The sequence below is a fragment of the Hemitrygon akajei genome, chromosome 4 (genome assembly GCF_048418815.1).
Source record: "Hemitrygon akajei chromosome 4, sHemAka1.3, whole genome shotgun sequence".
Taxonomy (NCBI): domain Eukaryota; kingdom Metazoa; phylum Chordata; class Chondrichthyes; order Myliobatiformes; family Dasyatidae; genus Hemitrygon; species Hemitrygon akajei.
This window is the reverse complement of record NC_133127.1, coordinates 133,289,391-133,313,742: the sequence shown is the minus strand read 5'-3', so window position 1 is coordinate 133,313,742 and position 24,352 is coordinate 133,289,391. Positions and strand designations below refer to the sequence as shown.

Here is a 24,352-nt window from a genome sequence, read left to right as displayed (position 1 = left end):
CTGAGACCTGCAAATTTGACTGTTTTTCTGCCCATTAAATTTCAATCTTCTGTGTCTTAGTCATTACAGTTATTGCTATTGGAACAACATTGCTCTTAACTGAGTCACTGACAATATTCTTCCATCGGCTGTACAAAAATCTACATATATAAGCTATCTTATGTATTTATATTTATATATTTTTTGCTATTGTTTTCTTTACCTTAGGGTGTTTTTATATCGGGAGTAACAATTATTTAGTTCTCCTTTGCACTTGTGTGCTGGAAATGACATTAAACAATCCTGAATCTCTAAGCTCATTTTCTCAAAACCTCTACCAGTCTCTTCCAGTCTTCAAAAACTCCTGCTGATACAAGATCACATGGCTTTGTTAGTTCAGTTACTGCAGGTGAATTGAATGTCAAACCCATATACTTATTTACAAATACTTTGCTAGCTGTAAACTCCATCACATTAAATGCCTTTAAATGTCCATGCTTCATTCCCCATACAACAGTGCTCTCCGGATCCCTCAGCCACCTCTCAATTTTCCGTTTGCCTGATTGTCCCTTTGGTCATGCATGCACCTGTTGTAAAGAAAATGACCTAGTACCTCCTTGGGATGTCTTGCAATTTGACAGTGACCCATATAGTCAGAGAGTTTAATCTTCTTCAAGTATGACGCACTAATCATAACACAAAGGCATGATCTGAGGCAGTGTAACAAGCCAGTTTGGACAGACAATTGAATTGTTGTTGAATTACAACTTTCCTGGGTTTCATCTTCTTGGAGGCATTTATTCACAGTAGAACAAGAAGTACAATAGAATTAATGAAAATCTACACACAAAGACTGACAAACTATGCCAAAGAAGACAGTGTAAAAAAAACAAAAGAAACAAATAATAATAAATAAATAATGCTGCGAACATGAGCTGTAGGGTCCTTGAAAGTGAATCTTTAAGTCGTGTTCAGTGATCAGTTCAGTGTTAAGATGAGTGAAGTTATCCCCGCTGGTTCAGCAGCCTGATGATTGAAGGGTAATAACCTTTAGACTGAAGGGTTCCTGAACCTGGTGGTGTGGGAACTAAAGCTCCTATACCTCCTTCCCGATGGCAGCAGTGTAGAAGAGCACATGGCCTGGAAAAATTATCATCTATCTAGACAGCTTCCATGTTCCTCCTGTGCTCTTCAAATTTTTCTGTACCCTCTTTATGGTAATTTTGTCACTGTTTCATTGTGTTCTTATAGCCCATTTGCTTCATTAATGGCAGTTTGAAGGGTGTCTTCCAGTCTAATAAATATGGCTAATGGGATATGGTAAATTAGCTATTACTTGGATAAATTAGCTTGATCCTTTTCCTCCATTTTTATCCCTGTGCTATTTTAGTTAAAATATTTACTGCTGATTTCACAGTTCATTTCCTGAAGTGAAACTTCTGTGAACCCTATGAAACTTCCAAAATACATTACTTCTGAATGTGTGATTCAATCTTTGATATCCCCCCGACAGTAGTCCCACGGTTCCTAACTTCTCTGTTTAGGTAACGTAATCCTTTATTGTTTTTTTCCCTGTTCCCTGTTGTCAATTCTTTCATGTTTGGTTCTCTTGACAGTATATCAGTCTTTAACTTCAAAAAGCACTTCATCAGCAACAGTCTTTTTTTATTCTTTTCCGCATGATTTAAAACCTAAAATTTTTCCATTAGTTTTCAGAGCATTGTTATCCAACCTCAATGCATTTTCTTGCAAGTACTATGCTGATATATATGCTTTACTATTGTTTTCTGAATGTATTCATAGTAATGTTTACTCTGAATTTAAAATTAACCATACTAACCTATGCATTGTACTGAGAATAAAATTGCAGTTTATGGGTACATTCGTACAAAAGGAAATAAATATTTTAATTGCACTAGTCATGCCTGTTAGTGGCAAAATGCAAATTTTGAAAGATATAGATCATTTGCACCATTGATATTTTTCTATCTTGGATCCTGCAGCTTGATATCTTGATTACACTTCTGGGTCTGCTGGCTCTGAAACTCCACTTCACAAAAGAGTATTTTAATAATTTCCATGTGTGACTTATAAAGGCTATCATGTTAAATGTTTTTTTAACATACTCTAATGATAGTGTTCTAGCGATCTATATAATTTTAAGTGTGCAAGTTGATCACCGTTAAAGTGTAAACTAATGTGTTCATGTTAGTTGCTGTTCTTTGAGAAGGGAGAGAGTGAGATTGACAGATGGAGAGAGGTGGGAGTGTGATCGATTTGGTCGAATCATGCAGATTGGGGTCAAACCATCCGCGTGATTCAATGCTCTTGAGCTAATAGGAGAAAAATGTGCCAGATTCATAGAGTTGCACACTTCAGTTCTGTTTCCCAGCTACATTCTATTCACCAACCAATCCACACACCAACCATCCCCCCCATACACAGACATACCTGCCTACAAAGGCTGTACCTCAGCAGTTCAGTCTCAGCCACAGAAATCTATTGTTACTGAAATCAGTGCGCTATAGAAATTAGTAGTATTTATGACTGAATCAAATCGTTACACTCAATGAGTTTGACATTAAAACCAAGCCTCAAAGATATGAGAGAGAGAGAGAGATGCCAAGTGAAACATACAGATTTTTATTGAAGGCCTGATGTCACTGAGATACGTAGTCTAGATCACAGTCATGGAACTTCCTATTGACTCCAAGCTGGGAGCTGCTTTCAACTGCTGGCAATTCTTGAGGTGCTGACTTGGGCCATCTCCAGGTTTGAGCCAATTCCCGAGGTACCAGGTCTGCAACTCACTCTGGATCTGGAAATGAATTAGAGCTAACCACATTAGATCAGCTACAACTGACTTCAAACTGGTTACCATCACCCAGAATTAAGTCTTATCCGGACACACCTCTAGATCCTTAATGCTTTCCCTGAGTTCTTTACTCCTTTGTATAAAAACATAGATAAAAAGTTTAGCTGTAAATATAATTAAACTATATTAAAGAGGGCCATGCTGTGGTGAAGAAAATCGGAGATGGAGGATTGGAGGTGCAGAGCTGTAGATCTAGAGGAGGTTGCATAGATAGAGAGAGGCAAATAATCATTTTTAGTTCCTTTGTCTAAATAATGAGAATTTTAACTTGTATAATTAAAACTTATAAAGGCAAGTTGCTTTAAATTGGACTGAGAAAATTGGTATTCTGTCATTCAACAATGCAACTAATGCCATGATAAGCTCTCAAGTAATGTTATTAAGATTAATTTCTTAAATTATTTTACATTTCTATATTATAGCCAGCATCTTAGTATCAACAAAGCAAATCAAAGGCTTTACTTAAATGCACTGTGGCTCAAAATTTGCTTCATCTCATTGAAGTTCTTTGGGAGATTTATTAGTTTAAATCCACAATTGAATACTGCTTTTGTCCTCAAATTCATGATTAAAATCAGTTGCTTTGTTGCTTGTTACCTCTCTGTAGCATATATAAGATATTCTCTCAGGATTATTATTACTGATCTCACTTCCAAGATGATCTGACATCCAGCTCTATCCAGCAGTTTTTCTTTATGCCCTGTACTTAGATTGTATATCCTTCAGTGCAATTCATCCTATGTACAGTGAATACTGATTTCTGCGTGTAAAATCCATCTGCATTTCTCCTTGCTTCTGAAAGGCATCCTTTTACATGCTCAAGTTAAGTGAGGCTACGTAAGACCATCAAGCTGATTTGCTCACTGTATAGTATGTGTATAGGCAAAATTATCTAGGTGTTGAATTTTAAACCACTTTCACATTTCTTAACACCTTAAACACTTCCTTCAAATTTACTTTACTCTTTTGGTTGTTGGAATCCACATGGTCCTAAGCTTAAGGAATTTACAAACTGAGGTCCATTTCAAATTTCTGTAAGCTACTTGTTGGCTTGACACAGTTAGGTAGGAAATGAAGCACAGCATGGAGTAACAAAGGCTACCCACAACCAGACTGGTATTAATGCAACTGGACAACCGGCTGAGGACAAATAATTGGTGAGGAAAAGGCCATAAAGTGAACTTTGCTTTCAGATTCCTTCTGTCACATGCACACCTCAGCTACCTGCTGAAGCATGGCAAATCTCCTACTGCTTCACACCTCATCTATTGGGGATGTGGTACTTGTAAATTGGCAAGACCTCATTCCAGCTATATAAAGGATCATAGATAAAATGTGACATCACCTACTGTTCTCGGTTCAGTTCTTTAGACTATGTACATTATTATGTGATGTAATATGACAAACACTGTTGCCAACATATGTTGAAAATTGCAAGCATAGTTTTAGAGTTCTGCCAGCATCCAGCATCAATCCTTCACAGCAGTATTTTCCTTGCAGAACCTTGTGAAAACATTCTTGGATTTCACATGATAACTGATTTATAAACATTTAAATGCTGTAATTTCTTAATCAAGAGGAAAACATTGATAGATGTGAAATCTATTATGAATTTAAGTTACCGGTAGTTTTATATCAAAACATTTAACAATATGTCTTTAGTACCATAGTATGTATAAGTGCAAAACATATTTAGCATTGGCTCTTTTATATATGCTGAGCTCTATGCATATACGTATTTCTTTCACCAGGTCCGAGATCAAGAATTCCCTTACCGGCGCAACTTGGCACGGGTTATAGTGAATGTAGCTGATGCCAATGACCACACTCCATACTTCACTAGTGCTGTGTATGAAGGTTCCGTTTTTGAATCCGCTGCTCTTGGTTCTGCAGTTCTGCAGGTTACAGCTCTGGACAAAGATAAAGGTCAAAACGCAGAACTACTGTACAGTATTGAAGCAGGTGAGTGTGAATGCAAAGAAATAGTGCTTCTCGGGAGAAAATATGTATTATGATTGATATCCTGAATTGAAGATTTTCCTCATATGTCAAGTATCAGAGCTATTAAATTGTGCAAAAAATGATAAACATGATTAAATGCAACAAGTTGTGTCTGCCACCTGCTATTCAGAGAATTCCCAAGGAACTGTAATGTTATTTCTTATATGATAAATTTTCGCTTCATTCTAGCACCAGATTGACTTGAAAAATATTTACTATTTAATTAATGCATGAGATAATTCTTTAATTCAGATTTATGATCTATGAGTGAAATCTGTTTCTTTGAATATGCATTATACAAAACTAATGTCTTTTTGTAGCCTATCCTGGTTTCCAGTAAATTCGCTAAAAAATTGAGTTTATTTTTAATCTGTGCCCTTAGTTCATAGATAAGTTCATAATTAGCTTAGAGTTACCTTGCAGCCTGTTTGGTAGGGTGTTTTGCAGCCTGTTTGGTAGTGTGTTTTGCAGCCTGTTTGGTAGTGTGTTTTGCAGCCTGTTTGGTAGTGCGTTTTGCAGCCTGTTTGGTAGTGTGTTTTGCAGCCTGTTTGGTAGGGTGTTTTGCAGCCTGTTTGGTAGTGCGTTTTGCAGCCTGTTTGGTAGTGCGTTTTGCAGCCTGTTTGGTAGTGCGTTTTGCAGCCTGTTTGGTAGTGTGTTTTGCAGCCTGTTTGGTAGTGCGTTTTGCAGCCTGTTTGGTAGTGTGTTTTGCAGCCTGTTTGGTAGGGTGTTTTGCAGCCTGTTTGGTAGTGTGTTTTGCAGCCTGTTTGGTAGTGCGTTTTGCAGCCTGTTTGGTAGTGCGTTTTGCAGCCTGTTTGGTAATCTGTTTTGCATCCTGTACTGCAACTGCTAGAAGACAGCAGAGTATTCCTATAAATTCAAAAGCTTAAGGTCATGACACCTAAGGTGAGGCCCACAGGTGGTGGAATATTTAAGTTTGAAGTGTACAGGAGTCTAGTGTTAGAATCACATGAGTATCTCAGAGGGTTACAGGACTGGACAAATAGTCAAGAATGCACTGGAATAGTCAAGTTTAGTGGCAATGAAATTTAAATAAAGCTTCTATCAGATGGTGACCTGAGTCAGAAATGGAGTCAGGCGATGTTAAGGATGTAGAATATGTTATTCTGGTGCCCATAGGAATAGTATCCAAATGTCCAATCCACTGTCATCACCCTCTGCCTACACATTGCTAATTCAACATGGAATTCAGTTGGATAGTCAAACTTGATTCTTCTTTAACTACCGTAGATTCCGGACTACAGAGCGCACCTGATTAAAAGCCGCTGGCTCTAATTTTAGAAATAAAATCAATTTTTTAATTGTAAAGGCCGCATCGGATTTTAGGCCGCACCGGATTTTCGGCCGCAGGTGTCCCACGTTGTAATATGAGATATTTACACAGAAAGATATTACACGTGAGGATTTTTTAAACTTTTAATTAAATCCATATGGTAACAAAAACAAATACATATTGCAAATGCTTTTTTTCGAACCATGCCCGTACGCGGCTACTTTTAAATATACGTTGCGTATACTTCTTTACTGAACAACATTCCAATATCTCCTAACGACTGGTAAAAAAATATATATATTGCAGCCTACCAGGAAAAGTTATTGATACCTTTAACTTAAAAGCAGAGTTCGCTCAGATCCAAAGCCGCTCGCGTAATGCGCTCCCTCCCTCCGTCCCGTTTCATCGCAAACCGGCATTTTCCCACAAGACACCGCGAAACCGGGTGTGACGTCATAGCATCCCGCGATGTAGTACAGAAAACAAATATAGTTTAAACTAAGTAGGCAGCACAATGCTTCGAGTGTTTTCCATGTTGATGAGGGTGAGTACAAATGACTGATTTACAATAATTTAATTGTGAAAGTGCGCTTGATTTATCGTACAATTTCATTGGACCTCTGTGAACTACTCATCAATTTTATTGGTCTACTGTTATGAGGCAAAATGTTTACGAGGCGGCATGAAAAAAATCATGCATTAGCCGCTTCGGATTATTGGCCGCAAAGTTCAAAGCTGTTCAAAATGTGGGAAAAAAGTAGCGGCTTAAAATCCGGAATCTACGGTAATCCATTCTAACTGCTCCTCATGAACGCAGATCTCTCCAAGTGAAAATTAATTTTGTTTTTCACAATGATTTTAATTGTATTCCTATCAGTTGATTTATGATCATTGGCCAGTAGTTATTAGGTTTAACAATTGTTTTGTTTTTTGAACTGTCGGTCCTCTGGCATGGCACCCAAATGAAAAGAGAGTAAAAGGGTTGTGTTCGATTTCTTCTGACTCTATCCAAGTGTTTAGGGATACATCCCTTTAGGCTGGGTGCCATTGTGGAACAAATCTATTTTGGTTCTGTTTTTTTTTTTATCCTGTCAAGTATACTATATACTCATCCCACTTCTGAGCAGAAATATTAACTTCATCCCTCCCTGGTGAAGATCGATCGAAAGTCTTTAAATTATAATTACTGATCCACAAGGTGGTTTCTGTTTTTTTGCCCCTAATTGGTTGCAGTCCTCCTTTAATTATTCTCATTTTACTTTTTATTTTAGTAGAGGATATTGAGCCTTCCTTTTATTGTATGTGTCAAACTTTTTTGCTCTTTGTAATCCTTCCATCCTTTAGCAACTTTGGTTCGCAAGTGGAATTGGAAGTGGCACGGTAGATTAGGGCCCATGGTTGAAACTCTCCCAAGGATGATGGGTTTGTAGATTTTTAAAATCAGTCCAAATAGTAATACAGTGGATTTGGGTTAATCGAGCAGCCACTAATTTGGGGCAACTCATACCAGACAATACTAATCGAGAAAAAAGCTGGCATGCCCTTCAGTTATTTGGGACACTATGCCATTTAATTGGTACCGGAGACAATTGCCAAAGTTTCGAACTAGTGTCAGTCGTGTGTACTTGTGTGGCTGTTAGGCACTACACCATGCTTAGAACAAACCGTTTTTAAATAACGTTAGTTGCATATGTTTATGTTCTAAAAGCAGTGAATTTGGCATTGATAGTTGGTGAGAAATAAGCAGTAAGACAATTCAGAACCGTTTTGCTCACTGTGGTTTCAGGCATTGAGGCTTGGAGATGCCAGAAACATTAGAGAGTGAAAATGAAACAATTTCACATTTTCAGCAAGTTCGGAACTATGAAGAATTTGAAGGTATCAACAATCATCATGAATGTTACAATGAAAAGGATGATTTGGAGGACACAATCATCAAAAGCATTGTCTGAAAGCAGTCCATTATATGCACTAGGTGTCTGCACTGACCTTGTTCATTTGCAGTCAATCAAATGAGTATGGCAGTGTAAACTGGATGAATTCTTCTGTTGATAATTATTGGGAACTACAGTTTTATAGTGCTGTGGTAGTATTGTTAGTGTTCTTCTAATCTGCTTGGTATTTCATTTAAGTACTTAATCTGTTACTCAGTTATGTGGTAATTTGTCCTTTTTATACAGTTTTTAAACTATTTCCATGAAACTTTGGCTAATTGGGACGGCTGCTTAATTGGGCCAAGTGTACTGGTCCCAATGTGTTCCAATTAACAGGAATCCACCATATTTGAAATGTATATTTAAATATATTTTCTTTTGAAGGATGGCCAAAATGACTTGCATTATTAAAATAAGATAGCAGTTTTAATTTAGTATTCTGTATGTGTTCTGTTAATAGCTCAAAATCAGCATGCATTTTTAATATTGCAAATGTTTTTGTGTTTCAGGCAACAATGAGAATACCTTTAAGATCGAACCAGTTTTGGGGATTATCAGTGTTTCAAAAGAACTTGATCTCACCCACCTTGGCCACTATGTTCTGAATGTTAAAGCAATCGATCAAGGAGTACCACCCCTTTTTACAACTGCAATTGTACGTATCACTGTGAGTTTCTCAGACAATGCTCAGCCCCAGTTCCATCAGAAAGAATACATGGTTGAAGTAAATGAAAATGCTGGTGTTGGTACCTCAGTGATTATGATCACAGCAGTGAGTCAATCAACAGTAGTTTATGAAATAAAAACTGGAAATTTGGAGAGCATTTTCGCCATAAACCCTTATTCAGGGGTCATTAGTGTTCAGAGAGAGCTTGATTATGAACACGTTCCTTCATATCAGCTGATTGTGCAAGCAACCAACATGGCAGGAATGTCCTCAAATGTAACAGTCCTCATTCATGTTGTCGATCAAAATGACAATCCTCCAATCTTCCTACATTCGCAGTACTCAGGTAGCGTTAGTGAGGCTGCTCCACCCAAAAGTGCTGTTTTAATTTCAGCGAACAATCCTCTTGTTATAAAGGCTACTGATGCTGATTGCAATCAGAATGCATTGCTTGTCTATCAGATTGTTGAATCCACAGCAAAAACATACTTTTCAGTTGATTCCAGCACAGGGGCAATCAGAACCATTGCAAACCTTGACCACGAAACAATTCCGATTTTCCATTTCCAAGTGCACGTCAGAGACAGTGGAAGTCCACAGCTCACGGCTGACTCTCCAGTTGATGTTACCATTCATGTGACCGATGTCAATGACTCTCCCCCAGAGTTTAGCCAGCATGTTTATGAATCTGTTCTCCTCCTGCCAACCTATAGTGGTGTCGAGGTTCTCATGATGTCAGCTACAGACCCTGACTTTGAAATAATATCAGAATTAACTTATACACTATTGGATGGAAATGCAGAAAATTGTTTTTCAATTGACCCAAGAAGTGGAATAATCACTGTAAGGAATCAAACCCTTACTGAAGAACTCTATCACCTTACTGTTCGTGTGTCTGACGGAAAATTCAGCAGCACAGCATTGGTAAAGATAAAAGTGAAATTTGCTATTGACAGTGGTCTTCGGTTCACTCAAAGTTTCTATTCAGCTTCTATCTTGGAGAACAGCACAGAGACAAAGAAAGTAGCTGTGGTAAATGCTGTGGGGAACCGGCTTAATGAGCCATTGAAATACAGAATATTGAATCCTGGTGACAAGTTTACAATTAAATCTACTTCAGGAATAGTGCAAACAATGCCCGTGTCATTTGACAGGGAAGAACAAGAGCTGTACGAATTAGTGGTGGAAGCAAGTCGTGAGGATGATCCCTGGTGTGTTGCACGAGTAGTCATTAGAGTTCAGGTTGAAGATATTAATGATAATCCACCAGTATTTGTTGGTCTTCCTTATTATGCTGCAGTTCAAGTTGATGCAGAGCCAGGAGCACGTATATATCATGTCAGTGCCATGGATTGTGACAAGGGCAAAAATGGAGAGGTAACTTACTTCCTCAGAGAAGAACGTGGTCATTTTGAGATTGACAGGTATACTGGTGTTGTTACATTAAAGGAACCTTTTGAATCCGATTTATCCAATGTTGAATATAACATCATGGTCATTGCAACAGATGGTGGTTCTCCTTCTCTCTCCACACAAGTAGAACTGTCTATTACAGTGGTTAATAAAGCAATGCCTGTCTTTGCAAAGCCATTTTATGTAAAAACAGTAAAAGAAGACTTACAGCTACACACCCCTATCCTCAGCGTCAATGCAACGAGTCCTGAAGGTCAGAGCCTAATATATACAATTACTGATGGAAATCCTCTAAACCAGTTTAATATAAATTTTTACACAGGAGTGATTAGTGTCATTCGTCCTCTTGATTATGAAACTAAGTCCAGCTATAAAATGACTGTGAAAGCGACAGATTCTCTTACAGGCGCTCGAGCAGAAGTGACCGTGGATATATCAGTAGAAGATGTTAATGATAACCCTCCAATTTTTGAAAGAGCTGTATATGAAGCAACCCTTTCTGAATCTTCAATGGTCGGAACATCTGTGTTGCAGGTTATTGCTGCAGATGTAGATTCTGAAAACAGCAGGTTAGTGCGCTATCAGATTGTTCAAGACCATTTAAACAGTACGGATTACTTTCATATAGACAGCACAAGTGGGCTGATTCTAACATCTCGCATGTTGGACTATGAGTTAATTCAGGAATACAATTTTATAGCAAGAGCAACAGACAATGGCATCCCACCCATGAGCAGTGATGTTTCTGTGACGGTTTATGTAACTGATATGAATGACAACCCTCCAGTTTTCAACCAGCTTCTCTACGAGTCCTATGTGAATGAACTTGCCCCACGTGGTCACTTTGTAACTTGTGTACAGGCATCCGATGCCGATAGCTCTGACGCTGACAGGTTAGAGTACAGCATTCTGTCTGGCAATGACCACATGAATTTTGTCATGAACAACAAGAGAGGTATCATTACGCTCTCCAATCATCGGAAGCAAAGAATGGATCCTGTGTATAACTTGAACGTCTCTGTGTCTGACGGCATTTTTACCAGCACTGCTCAAGTGCACATCAGGGTGCTTGGTGCCAATTTATACAGTCCAGTCTTTTCAAGCAATCTTTATGTGGTGGAAATGAGAGAAAACTCTGCCATTGGGAGTAAGGTCGCACAGGCAGTTGCTACTGATGGTGATTCTGGAGACTATGGAAATATTAACTATCGTATAGTGAATGACTTTGCAAAAGATCGGTTCTCTATTGATTCTTCAGGGATGATTATTATAACAGAAAAGCTAAACAGAGAACTTCCTTTGGAGAGTAACATCGATATCATGGTAATGGCTGTTGATGGTGGTGGTAGATCTGCCTTCTGCACAGTGAGGGTCATACTGGTGGATGACAATGACAATGCTCCTCAATTCATGGCCCTAGAATACAGAACAAGTGTCAAGGCTGATGTGGCTAAAGGGTCGTTGATCACCCAAGTTGAGGCTTTTGATCCAGATGAAGGAGCAAATGCTAAAATCTTATATTCATTGTACAGTGAAGATTCGGACTATGTAACAAATGCAATAGACATTGACCAGGAAACGGGGTGGATTGTCACTAAGGGAAGTTTTGACCATTTGAAGAATACGATTCTCTCATTTTTTGTGAAAGCCTCGGATGGAGGTGTCCCTGCGAGGAATGTTCTGGTTCCTGTATACTTTCACGTGCTTCCTCCTGAGACAGCCCTCCCAGCCTTCCTGCAGCATCAGTATTCATTCCTGCTGCCAGAAGATGCCCCCATAGGAAGCACAGTTGGCACAATCCAGGTTTTGCCCCGTCAGACTGTTCTCTTCAATACAATTAATGGTGGATTATCAAAAAACAACCAAGATGCAGTATTTGTTATAGATTCACATACTGGGGTGTTAAAATTGGACAAGAAACTTGATTATGAAATAAATCCGTTCTACGAGTTTTTGGTTACAGTCACTGTTCATAATGGAAGAACTGACATCATTTTGACAACAATTATCACAATTGAAATTGGGGATTTGAATGACAACAAGCCTGTTTTTCAGACTAATCCCTATGAGGCTATTATAATGGAAGGAATGCCTATAGGAACCAAAGTGATCCAAGTCCAAGCAGTTGATGAAGATTCGGGAACCAATGGACAAGTTACATACAGTATTTTGCAAACTACTCAACTGGATCTCGAAGACATTATGAATGTATTTGCTATCGACCCCAACAGTGGCTGGATTAGGACACTTAAAGATCTAGACCATGAAAAGCAACCAGCCTACACTTTCACTGTGGTAGCTTTGGACCATGGTGAGATTGTATCCCTGTCCTCAACAGCAATAGTTCAAGTAACTGTCACAGATATAAATGACAATTCTCCAAATTTTCTGAATGAGATATACCGAGGATCAGTGAGAGAGAGTGATTCACCTGGTGAGGTTGTGGCAGTCCTCAGCACAAGAGATGATGACACATCTGAAATCAACCGTCAAGTTAGCTATCATATTACAGGTAAGTCCCGAATACATTAAAGTCCTTACATTTAAAACAGCACAGAATGGATAATTAATGGAGTTTGTCAAATGAAGCACTTGTTGGTGTATGATAGCAAAGTTGACAGCTCACTGATTATGGGGAAAAATCTTTAACTAGTCAATAAGTAAATTCCTGTGCTATCTATGTATTAGAAAATTTTGGACATATCCTATAATTAGAGTTTGCAATATAGTGTTGTTATTTAAAATTTCATTATTCACTAGATGAATATTTTATATCTGTTTAGTCTTATGGTTACCTAATAAATTATAGTTTTGCTCAGATGAGCTAATCAACTACCAAATTTAGATTTGGCAAAATTGTTACTTTTAAGTTGGTTATACAAATATTTCATTTGATGCATATATTACTTGAAATCCATATAGTTTAATAAAACTAATATTAGGATTTCATTCCAAAATATTTTTCTGGGAGTTCTAAAACAAGAGATGATGCTATATGATTCACTTAGTGCAGGGAACAAAATAGCGATGAATTACGAGAATGGATGGGTCATCTGACCTCTCAAGCCTCCACCAACATTTAGTAGGATCAAGGCTGATGTAATTGTACCATCAATTCTAGATTCCATTCTAGCCAAATTCCCTTTCACTCCCATGCTTATCAGGAAACTAGATTATACTGTCTTTGAGGAAAGAGTTAGTGTCTCAGAACCCAGTGATTTAAAAAAAAAGTTTTGTCTATTCTGTCTTAAACTAGGTTCAATTAACAAATGTAACTATTATTTAAACAGTGAGGAGGACAGAAAGCTGGAGAACACAGGCAATTATTTTACTATCTGTCATAAGGAAAATATTAGAAACACTTAATGAAGATGTGATGTCTGAGTACTCAGAAAGAAAATCAAGATAGTCAGCCAAAGTCACTGTGGTTTTATGAGGGAGAACTTAATGTTTGACCATTTTATCAACAGTTTTTGAAGAAGTAACATGTGCTGTGGATAAAGGGGTATCAGTGGATGGACTATACTTAAGATTTCCAGAGCACATTTAAAATGGTGGCAATCAAAGGTTTTTGTATTTTAAATGCCAACTCAAAACCTTGCTATTTTAACTAACATGTTTTGTCTCTTATGTTCATGTTTGAATTTTATCCCATTATAAAGCACTTTGAACTACATAATTTGTATGAAAAGTCCTTTATAAAATAAGCTATTATTATAATTATTATTACTAAAAGTTCAAAGTGTAGGAGGTATTATTCGTGTGAATAGAACATTAGTTGGCTAACAGAAAATGAAGAGTAGATTTTAAGATGTTTGTAAGATGTAACAAGTAACATACCACAGCAAATGGTGGCAGGGACTCAACATCTCTCACCATTTGCATGAATAACTTGAATGACAGATGGTTGCTAAATGTGCTGTGGCACAGATAAGTCATATCGTAAATGTAAAGAAGCACATAAACTAACTGCTACACAAGTTTAGTGAATGGGCAAAGATTTGACAAATTGAGTATTGATGTAATAAGCTTTCTTTAAACACTACTCGGCACATTAACATCCTACTTAATAAGGAGACCAATACTATACTCAGTTTCATCAATGTCATGTAAGTGAAGCATGGAATTTTCTGTTCATTTCCTCTAGCAGATAACAACATTCTGTGTTTTTAATTATTACTACCTTTTTTAATATAATGTCAGGCACTGGGAAACACATAGATTCCTCTGCTCCTCAGATATCTAGTCTCTGACTGTTTGACTAATGTGCTTTTGTTTTTGCCCTCCCTGCCAAAAAAAAGAATAGCTTACTTATCCTATTATGTTCCATTTGCCATATCCTTGCTTATTCGCTTAACTTACCTATTTCGATTTGTAGCTTCATTATTTGCTCTGCACCACTTACTTTCCTATCTATCCTTGTGTCATAGTAAATTTAGCAACCAAAACTTCAGTCTGTTCATTTGAGTCATTTATATAATTAAGTTGGGACTCCATCACCAGTCCCGAGGGCAGACCATTTGTAATATCTTGCCAACCAGAAAAAATCCGATTTATTCCTACTCGTTTTCAGCTAGCCAACCAATTACCTCCTACACCATGAACTTTTACTTTTTACATTATTTTTTTCTCAGCCATAAGAAAAGTATTTAGTAATATATCCATCACCACTAGGTTAATAACACAATTTGAACCATATTTGAATTGAATTGAATTGACTTTATTACTTTCATCCTTCATATACATGAGGAGTAAAAATCTTTATCTTGTGTCTCTGTCTAAATGTGCAATGTTCAATTTATACTATTTTATAATAAATATTATGTACAACAGGATAGTTAATATAACATAGAAACACAGTTGTGTCAGCATGAGTTAATCAGTCTGATGGCCTGGTGGAAGAAGCTGTCCCGGAGCCTGTTGGTCCTGGCTTTTATGCTGTGGTACCGTTTCCCGGATGGTAGCAGCTGGAACAGTTTGTGGTTAGGGTGACTCTGGTCCCCAATGATCCTGTGGGCCCTTTTTACACACCTGTCTTTGTAAATGTCCTGAATAGTGGGAAGTTCACAACTCCAGATGTGCTGGGCTGTCTGCAACACTCCCTGCAGAGTCCTGCGATTGAGGGAAGCATAGTTCGCACACCAGGCAGTGGTGCAGACAGTCAGAATGCTCTCAATCATGTCCCTATAGAAAGTTCTTAGGATATGGGGGTCCACACCAAACTTCTTCAACTGTCTGAGGTGAAAGAGGCACTGCTGTGCCTTTTTCACCACACAGCCACTACATATATACCATGTGAGATCCTCAGTGATGTTTATGCAGAGGAACTTAAAGCTGTTCACCCTCTCAACCCCAGATCCATTGATGTCAATAGGGGTTAGCCTGTCTCCGTTCCTCCTGTAATCCACAACCAGCTCCTTTGTTTTTGTGACATTGAGGGAGAGGTTGTTTTCTTGACACCTCTGTGTCAGGGTGATGACTTCTTCTCTGTAGGCTGCCTCATTATTATTTGAGATTAGGCCAATCAGTGTAGTGTCGTTATCACATTAGCAGATTGGTGCAGTGAGCGGCAACACACTCATGGGTATATAGAGAGTAAAGGAGGGGGCTTAGTACACAGCCCTGAAGGGGCTGCTGTGCTGAGGGTCAGAGGGGCAGAGGTGAGGGAGCCCACTCTTACCACCTGCTGGCGATCTGACAGGAAGCCCAGTATATCCAGCTATACATATTTCACTTAGTAAAAGGTTATTGTTGAAATGTTCCAATAGAATTAGTAAAATAGTTTGTCTGTGAAGACAGAAGTTGGGTTAATTTCTCAATAGTATCACTTACCAATGACATAATATGTTAGAACAAGAAATTAAAAGCAAAGATGAGACATAATTCCGCAGCAGTTTCATTCATACTGACCCGTTCCAATTTTCCTAAGTGTATTAGAGAAGCAGTTAGAAAACTGTTGGAACCAAATTGATTTCAGCTGATATAAATGGAACTTGTGATTGCATTTGGTGTGAATGCGGAATATGGTATTGGATATCATAATCTTCAGATTCTCTCTGATAATTTGATGGAACGAGTCAGGACATCAGCAGCATTCAGAAATTCCTATTACACAGTTCCAAAAGGTGGCAAGTCCCTTTGTGCACCTGTTCAAAGTTATCAACTGATGAATCCACTGCCTATGTGAATTGACGTGTTCACTGTTCACAGTATAGGGTTCAGAATGAGGAAGCACATATTGGAATTTTTGATAACACTCATATAAGGTGTTGGGAGAGAAGGAGGGGTCTTTGTGTAAAGGAGCCCAAGAGAAGGATTGAGGAATAATTTAGGAAAAGCTATTTTCAGACTGGAAGTTCAGTATCTGTTGAGACAAGCCAGCTGTTAAGGAATGCTCACAAAACACAATTGGCATTCTTTTTTCTACTGGACAGTAATGCACTTGAAGAATGGTTACAGCAGTGCTGGAACAGGAGGAAACATGCAGTTTGATCTCAAAGAGAACCCACGTAGATTGTTTGATAAAATTGCCCACAGGAAAAATATTCTCTGTGCTCGCTCAGAGGCCATAGACACACACAAGGGTTGCAGCCAGGTATTCCAAGCAGGAGATGTAGAAACGTAGAAAAAAACCTACAGCATAATACAGGCCCTTTGGCCTACAAGGCGTTTCCAAACATGTCCTTACCTTAGAAATTACCCAGGGTTACCCGTAGCCCTCTATTTTTCTAAGCTCCATGTACCTATCCAGGAGCCTCTTAAAAGACTCTATCGTATCCTCCTCCACCACCGTCGCCGACAGCCCACTCCACACATTCACCACTCTCTGCATAAAAAACTTACCCCTGACATCTCCTTTGTACCTACTTCCAGGCATCTTAAAACTGTGCCCTCTCGTGCTAGCCATTTCAGCCCTGGGAAAAAGCCTCTGACTATCCACACGATCAATGCCTCTCATCATCTTGTACACCTCTCATCCTCCGTCGCTCCAAGGAGAAAAGGCTGAGTTCACTCAACCTGTTTTCATAAGGCATGCTCCCCAATCCAGGCAACATCATTGTTGCTAATGAAGTTCCAGAATAAGTGTCTATGCAGCGAATTCCTTTGTCTGATCCTGTGTACTGAAAGAAAGTGTAGTTGATGTTTCTCCTTGACTAATTTGGATGGCCACTTTAATGCAGCACTGAGTAGGAAAATGTGGGAAGAATCAGTGGCAGGAGGCAGGAACAGACTTGAGGTGAGAGTAAAGATAACCTAGTCTTCATCTGTGAGAGTAATTCAGCCATGTGAGTGAAGCTGTATTGTGAGTTCACAAGGGGTTAAACATTTCAGTACAGCTGATATGGTGAAGGAATTCTTCCTCAGCAAAGACTAACTAGGAGGACTGTCATTTCACTGATTCTTGAGAATTTGGATAAAACAGGTTTCAATTTTGAAAAGACAAAAATTTAAATGTTAAGAAATCTAAAATTATATGTTTATAGAACAAGGTCTCAGCAATCAAGGAATATTTCGGTGCAACCTCCTAAGTTTGTAATTTTTTCATAAAATTTTTGTTTTTCCTGTCATTACTTAGTTTTTGTCAACACAGTCAGACACAATAAAAAGCTAATAGAAACACAGAAACATAGAAAATAGGTGCAGGAGTAGGCCATTCGGCCCTTTGAGCCTGCACCGCCATTCAGTATGATCATGGCTGATCATCCCACTCAGAACCCTGTACCTGCTTTCTCTCCATACCCCCGATCCCTTTAGCCACAAGGGCCATATCTAACTTCCTCTTAAATATAGCCAGTGAACCGGCCTCAACTGTTTCCTGTGGCAGAGAATTCCACAGATTCACCACTCTCTGTGTGAAGAAGTTTTTCCTCATCTCGGTCCTAAAAGGCTTCCCCATTATCCTTAAACTGTGACCCCTCGTTCTGGACTTCCCCAACATTGGAAACAATCTTCCTGCATCTAGCCTGTCCTTTAGAATTTTATACGTTTCAATAAGATCCCCCCTCAATCTTCTAAATTCCAGTGAGTATAAGCCTAGTCGCTCCAGTCTTTCTTCATATGAAAGTCCTGCCGTCCCAGGAATCAATCTGCTGAACCTTCTTTGTACCCCCTCTATGGCAAGAATGTCTTTCCGCAGATTAGAGGACCAAAACTGCACACAATATTCTAGGTGTGGTCTCACCAAGGCCTTGTACAACTGCAGTAGAACCTCCCTGCTCCTGTACTCAAATCCTTTTGCTATGAATGCCAACATACCATTTGCCTTTTTCACCGCCTGCTGTACCTGCATGCCCACCTTCAATGACTGGTGTACAATGACACCCAGGTCTCGTTGAACCTCCCCTTTTCCTAATCGGCCACCGTTCAGATCATAATCTGTTTTCCTGTTCTTGCAACCAAAGTGGATGACCTCACATTTATCCGCATTAAATTGCATCTGCCATGAATTTGCCCACTCACCTAACCTATCCAAGTCACCCTGCATCCTCTTAGCATCCTCCTCACAGCTAACACCGCCGCCCAGCTTCGTGTCATCCGCAAACTTGGAGATGCTGCATTTAATTCCCTCATCTAAATCATTAATATATATTGTAAACAACTGGGATCCCAGCACTGAGCCTTGCAGTACCCCACTAGTGACTACTTGCCATTCTGAAAAAATTATTCCTATTTCTTTAGTCTTGTATAGATTTAGAGCTTTTACATCATTGTGTCTACACCATAGGTACACATATATGCTGTTAAATGTTGAATATTCACTTTTGTTCATTTTTTATACTATTTCACGTGTACTCCTTTAAAAACTCTTACATCATGCAACTTTTATCATTAGCATTAAATATACAAAATAACAATTTTGGACATAAAAACATATTTTTAATTTTAAAGAGACAATTACGTTAATAAATCAACTGTTTTGGAGGAACAAGTTGTTAGCATATTGATTTAAAACAAAGAAAGTTTCATCTGGCGGTGGTGACTGAGACCTGATGGTGGTGGCAGTGGCCTAATTACAGCAAACAATTCCAACCTTTTCACCACTCAAGTCAATGCTTCCTTGCCTAACAACTTTATTTAACAATTTGGTACAACAAATAACAATTTGTCATGTGCATTTTATCCTTCTGTAAATATTAACAGCAACGGTAAACAGCAAAGTAAAAACGACAGTACAACTGCAATGTTTAAGCATAAACATTAGAAAACACACCAGGAACTAAAAAAAAATTCCATCCATTTCTGGGCTTGAAAATCTTCGAAAACGTTCAGTCAGCTTTATCAGGAAGTAGACGATTAATATGCTCCTCCTCTATGAAGTCCATGACTTCAGCAGACAGATGGTAAATCTCCCTCGTCCTGCTTGCATGACCCGGTGATGATTGGTCCATTGGTTTGACCAGAATATCTTCAACTGGTACGAAGCACATATCCTTTCCACCTGGTTTTGGATGGAAGCGTGTGTTGGGCCCATGAGGGTGGAAAAATACCACTTGAACATCTGGATGATGAGCATCCACAGTGACAGCCTTTGCTAACCACCAATTTTGGTCATAAATGACTGCAAGCCAATCTCCACAATTAATGACACCAGCAGATATATCTGTCGTAGTCCCATCAAGACCATATTGGGGTTCCTGCTCCATTTCCTCCATCAGCATTGCCAAAGGCCCTCTGTTCTTTCCCATTGTGGTAGGGCCATCATTCTCCTCACCCTGTACCCTGGCATGTGTATTTTCAGTCAACTGAAATGTTGTTGGGCTGAAACACTGGCTCATCAGTGAATCATTGCAGAAACATGACAATGATCTGCAATGGATGCTGTTTCTGTAAGGTATGACCTGATGGTACAGGTTTTAGTGGTTGAGAAAGGAGTGCATCATATGTCTGCATGTACCTTCAGCAATATGATAGAGCTGAGTACTGCAAAGGCTTCTCCCAGCCATCTCATGGAAGATTTTGTTTCCCTGTAGCATCTGCTCTGTTATTTTTTCTTGGTGATTCTTGTGTTTTTTCATTTCTAATTTGCTCTCGTCGCCAACACTTCTTCAGTTTGTTCCTAACTTTTATTATCTCTTGAAGTTTATTTTTCAAAGCTTTCATCTCTCTCAAGTAGCTTGCTCTTGTTTCCTTTCTTTCCCTTTCCCTTGCTATAGACCTCTGACTGCAAGCTATCTCCTGTATAGTCTGATCCAGTGGACTATCTGGGGGAGTTTCTGGGCCCTTTCTCTTATGCTGTCTTGACTCTTGCTGTCTATGTTTCCATGCCTTTCTCTTTTCCCTTTCATTCAAATCACTGATAGTTTTTATCTTCCCATCCTCTACTCTCTTCTTCCATCTTTGCTTTTCCTTTTTCAGGTATTCCTCCTTTAACTCTGGCTCACTATATATTTTCTCTCTCTGTTTTTTCTGGTATTCCCTATTTGTTCATCTTCGCTCCTCCACTGACAGCTGCTGCCTAGCCATAACTTCCTAAAATACATAAAAGGAAGGTCAGAATTTAATGGAATTACTATGAAATTTTGCAAAATTACTAGGAATTTAATTATGTTTAATTGGTGAAATTTTATAAAATGATTATGAAATGGTGCAACTAAATTCATTTATGGTTTTAGTCATTGGGGATACATATAGTAAGGAAATATTGTAGGCCTGTGTGTGGAAGAAATAAAGGGGAAATTATGTATACTGTAAATAAAGAGGTTAATGAAACATTACAAGCCATATTACTATTTATTGTGATCATAAATTTCAAACGTTTGTATATTCAAGCCTCCATTGAGGATGATTTGGATGTTTTTGACAGCACCGTCAAACTATGTGTCACCACCATCAGACAGAATACTTGACGCTGTTGACGTCTGACGGTAGTGACAGAAACACACTTTTTTACATGACATGCATGAGTTGTATACAGGAGTCATCTTGTTTTCCCTCTGTCGCTAGCTGTCTCTACTTAAAATGTCATAATTTAAAATAATTCTTTCTATACTGAAGAGACAGTGTTGACACGTCATGGTTGTGACAGTGGCAACATCAATAAATATGTAAAAATTATTGAAAAAAAGCAAACTTACAGGAGCTTGTTTGACCTTGTTGCATTTAGCAGATGTGGAGGGTGGAAAGGGTGCCCTCAGGAATATAGTTGACCATGTGGTTGCCTGATTTTATTGCTCTTTTATAAATATCTGATGGTGTTGACAAAAGCTTGGGACACATTTTGAGCAACTACAAAATAAGAGTAAATATTGTTGAAAATTCACTGCTTTTAGTTTTAAAGAGGTTTTTCACTCTACTTTTTCATCTAGCATATATATTATACATTTTAAATGTTTTTTCACACTTTTTATCAAATTGAAATGGTAATCTCTTGTCTGAGGACAACTGATTTTGTGGATACTGGGCTATCATGTAATCATTGTGGTAAACTATGTATACCTGTCTGGACACGCCCCTCTGCTGACTGCTCCTGTGGCTCCTCCCACAGACCCCTGTATAAAGGCGATTGGGGCACTGCTCTTCCCTCAGTCTCCAGGATGTTGTGCTCCCTTTTTGCTGCTAATAAAAGCCTATCGTTCACTTCCAGTCTCCGAGAGTTACTGATGGTGCATCAATCATATAACTTATAAAATTAAAAATAAACATATGGAAAAATGTTGCATTTGTGCAAAAGACCCTCAGATGATCAACCCTGTTTATTTTAAATAAGAAAATGTTAACCATTTTCAACAGAATTAGCACTTTTCTTTGTGGGACATGTTTTTGCCAAAGTCTCAAGAATCTGTGATTTTTGAATTCCAGCTGGAGAAGATTTTAGGTGATGAGAGTCTGTACACTTGCCCATGGATGTTCTCGTTCCAGCCAGTATTGTCCCCACCATCTTTGGGTATCCAAAGATTTGAATACAGAAAAGTAATTGAAAATGAAAATGTTAGAGTGTTGAGTATCTTCAGTATGAAGAGTAAGAGGTGAAGCTGTAGAACACTGTAAAGGAATATAACTAAGATCTATTTTGAGTGATAGTCCTTTTTCTTCAAGCAAACTACTAACAGTTAAAAAAAAGGATCTCATGTCTTCCCAGCATATATGACGAATAAACTTCTTGGGCTTCCAGCCATGTATAGGCTGGAAATTTAACAGATGTTTTGATAACAAACTCTACCAACTTCATCAGGGATGATGCCTGGGGATGTTAGTCCAGTGGTATTTATATCCCTGTCATCTGTCCCTCCTGATTGGTTAGTCCTCATCCAATCAGGTTTTAGCTATCCCACCTTGTTTACAATCGAATTCCAGTTCTTACTTGGAACGAGACCTTTGTCTTTGTTAAAATTCTTTTCCTTTAGTTTTATTTCAGTGGCTTCCTTCAGCAGGCGGTTCCAAAAGTCATTGGCATGGCACAGTAGTTTTGTACCGTCGAAGTCAACCCTATGACCATACCACCGATTTCTCCAGTTAACCCACACAGATACACCTCCTGTGCTCCTTGATGCGGGTTTCCACTGTGCATCCCGTCTGGCTGATATTTCCTATAAATGCCAGCTGTCCTGAGTCCTAAGTCATCTTTTACCTGCGTAAACTGTGATTTGAGTTTCCTTATGGGTTTGTGGATGGTATTAATTGGTATTTTTTCAGCATCCTGATGACCCTTCCAGAAACCATGGAAATGTAGGGAAGTCAGTCAGTAAGAAAGGGTTCCTCCGTGTTGTTTGTTTTCTTGGCTTTTCTGTTAGTCATTTTAAGGTCCTGTACTGCCTGGTGAAGAAAGCCATTGAAATAAAACTAGAGGAAAACAATTTTAACAAAGACAAAGGTCTCTCTTTGTAAGAACTAGAATTTGATTGTGAACAAGGAAGGACAGCAGAAGCCTGTTTAGATGAAGGCTAACCAATCAGGAGGGACAGACGACAGGGGTACAGATTAAGAGCTTTGGAGAGGAGGAGGATGAGAGGAGACATGATAGAGGTGTACAAGATATTAAGAGGAATAGACAGAGTGGACAGCCAGTGCCTCAGTACAAGAGGACATGGCTTTAAGGTAAGGGGAGGGAAGTTCAAGGGGGATATTAGAGGAAGGTTTTTCACTCAGAGAGTGGTTGGTGCATGGAATGCACTGCCTGAGTCTGTGGTGGAGGCAGATACACTAGTGAAGTTTAAGAGACTACTAGACAGGTATATGGAGGAATTTAAGGTGGAGGGTTATATGGGAGGCAGGGTTTGAGGGTCGGCACAACATTGTGGGCCGAAGGGCCTGTAATGTGCGGTACTATTCTATGTTTTATAAATACCACTGGGTCAGACATGCCCAGGCATAATCCCTGATGAAAATGGCAAAGTTTGTTAAATTACCCGGCTAGCAGCCTGAGAAGAGTTTATTCACCTATTAACGTCTGATCATTCATTATGAGAATGAAATGGTATTTTTCAGCTGGTGAGGTTGAAAATCAGGGTAGAGTTGCATAGTCGTTGATGTTATGTCAGGAGAGTTTTGCACCAGTCTAGTGTGAATGAAAATCCCTCTAGACACTGAGAAGTTGCATATCCCTCCTGGCACAAACAGACTCATACATATTCCTAATTCTGCTCTGCTATGTGTTAACCAGAAATTTCAATTGGCAGCAGTATTTTTATAGGAGTTTCTTAATTCTTAACTCCTTCAAAGAGGCTAAATGGCTCTTTGTGCTATATGATTCAAAACTGAAGAAAATAACTGACCTGCAAACAGAAATTGATTTCGTAACTTCCTGCCCACCTAAACAAAGTGATCAGTGCAGAAATTTGAAAAGTATTTTGTCAATGGCATTCCATTCAATGCTGCTTTAATTTAAATTCTCAATGTATTTCAGTGATGATTTGTAGCTCTGACTACATTTAGAATTTGTGAGTAGGTTAATGCAATAATCCTTAAATAAAGAGAGAATGTAGTTCAGGGTCACCTATTAAGACAACAACAATGTCTTTGTGTGACATGTACACTTGAGCAGGACATAATTATCATGAGCAGCAGAACTGATGACAAGTCAGCTCTAATTATGTATAAGATTAACTTGTCCACTAGAGAATTTTGATTCTTCCACTGGAGAAATAACAAATAAACTTATCCAGAAAAAAAACGGGTAAGATTGTTAAAACCTGAGAGAATTCAATCCAGGATGTCACCATCTGCTATTGTTTCTCTCCTGTGAGTAAAGTGTG

General features: G+C 38.7%; 1 protein-coding gene across 2 annotated transcripts in view; it reads left to right on the top strand.

Moving 5' to 3' along the window:
* The window catches only part of fat3a (FAT atypical cadherin 3a), a 687,349-nt gene that overhangs the window by 543,335 nt on the left and 119,662 nt on the right, over positions 1-24,352 (top strand). For both annotated transcript variants that reach the window (XM_073043347.1, XM_073043348.1), the window contains 2 exons: positions 4,606-4,816; positions 8,590-12,672. In XM_073043347.1, the coding sequence (XP_072899448.1) occupies positions 4,606-4,816; positions 8,590-12,672 (4,294 nt within the window). The remainder of the gene's footprint in view (positions 1-4,605; positions 4,817-8,589; positions 12,673-24,352) is intronic.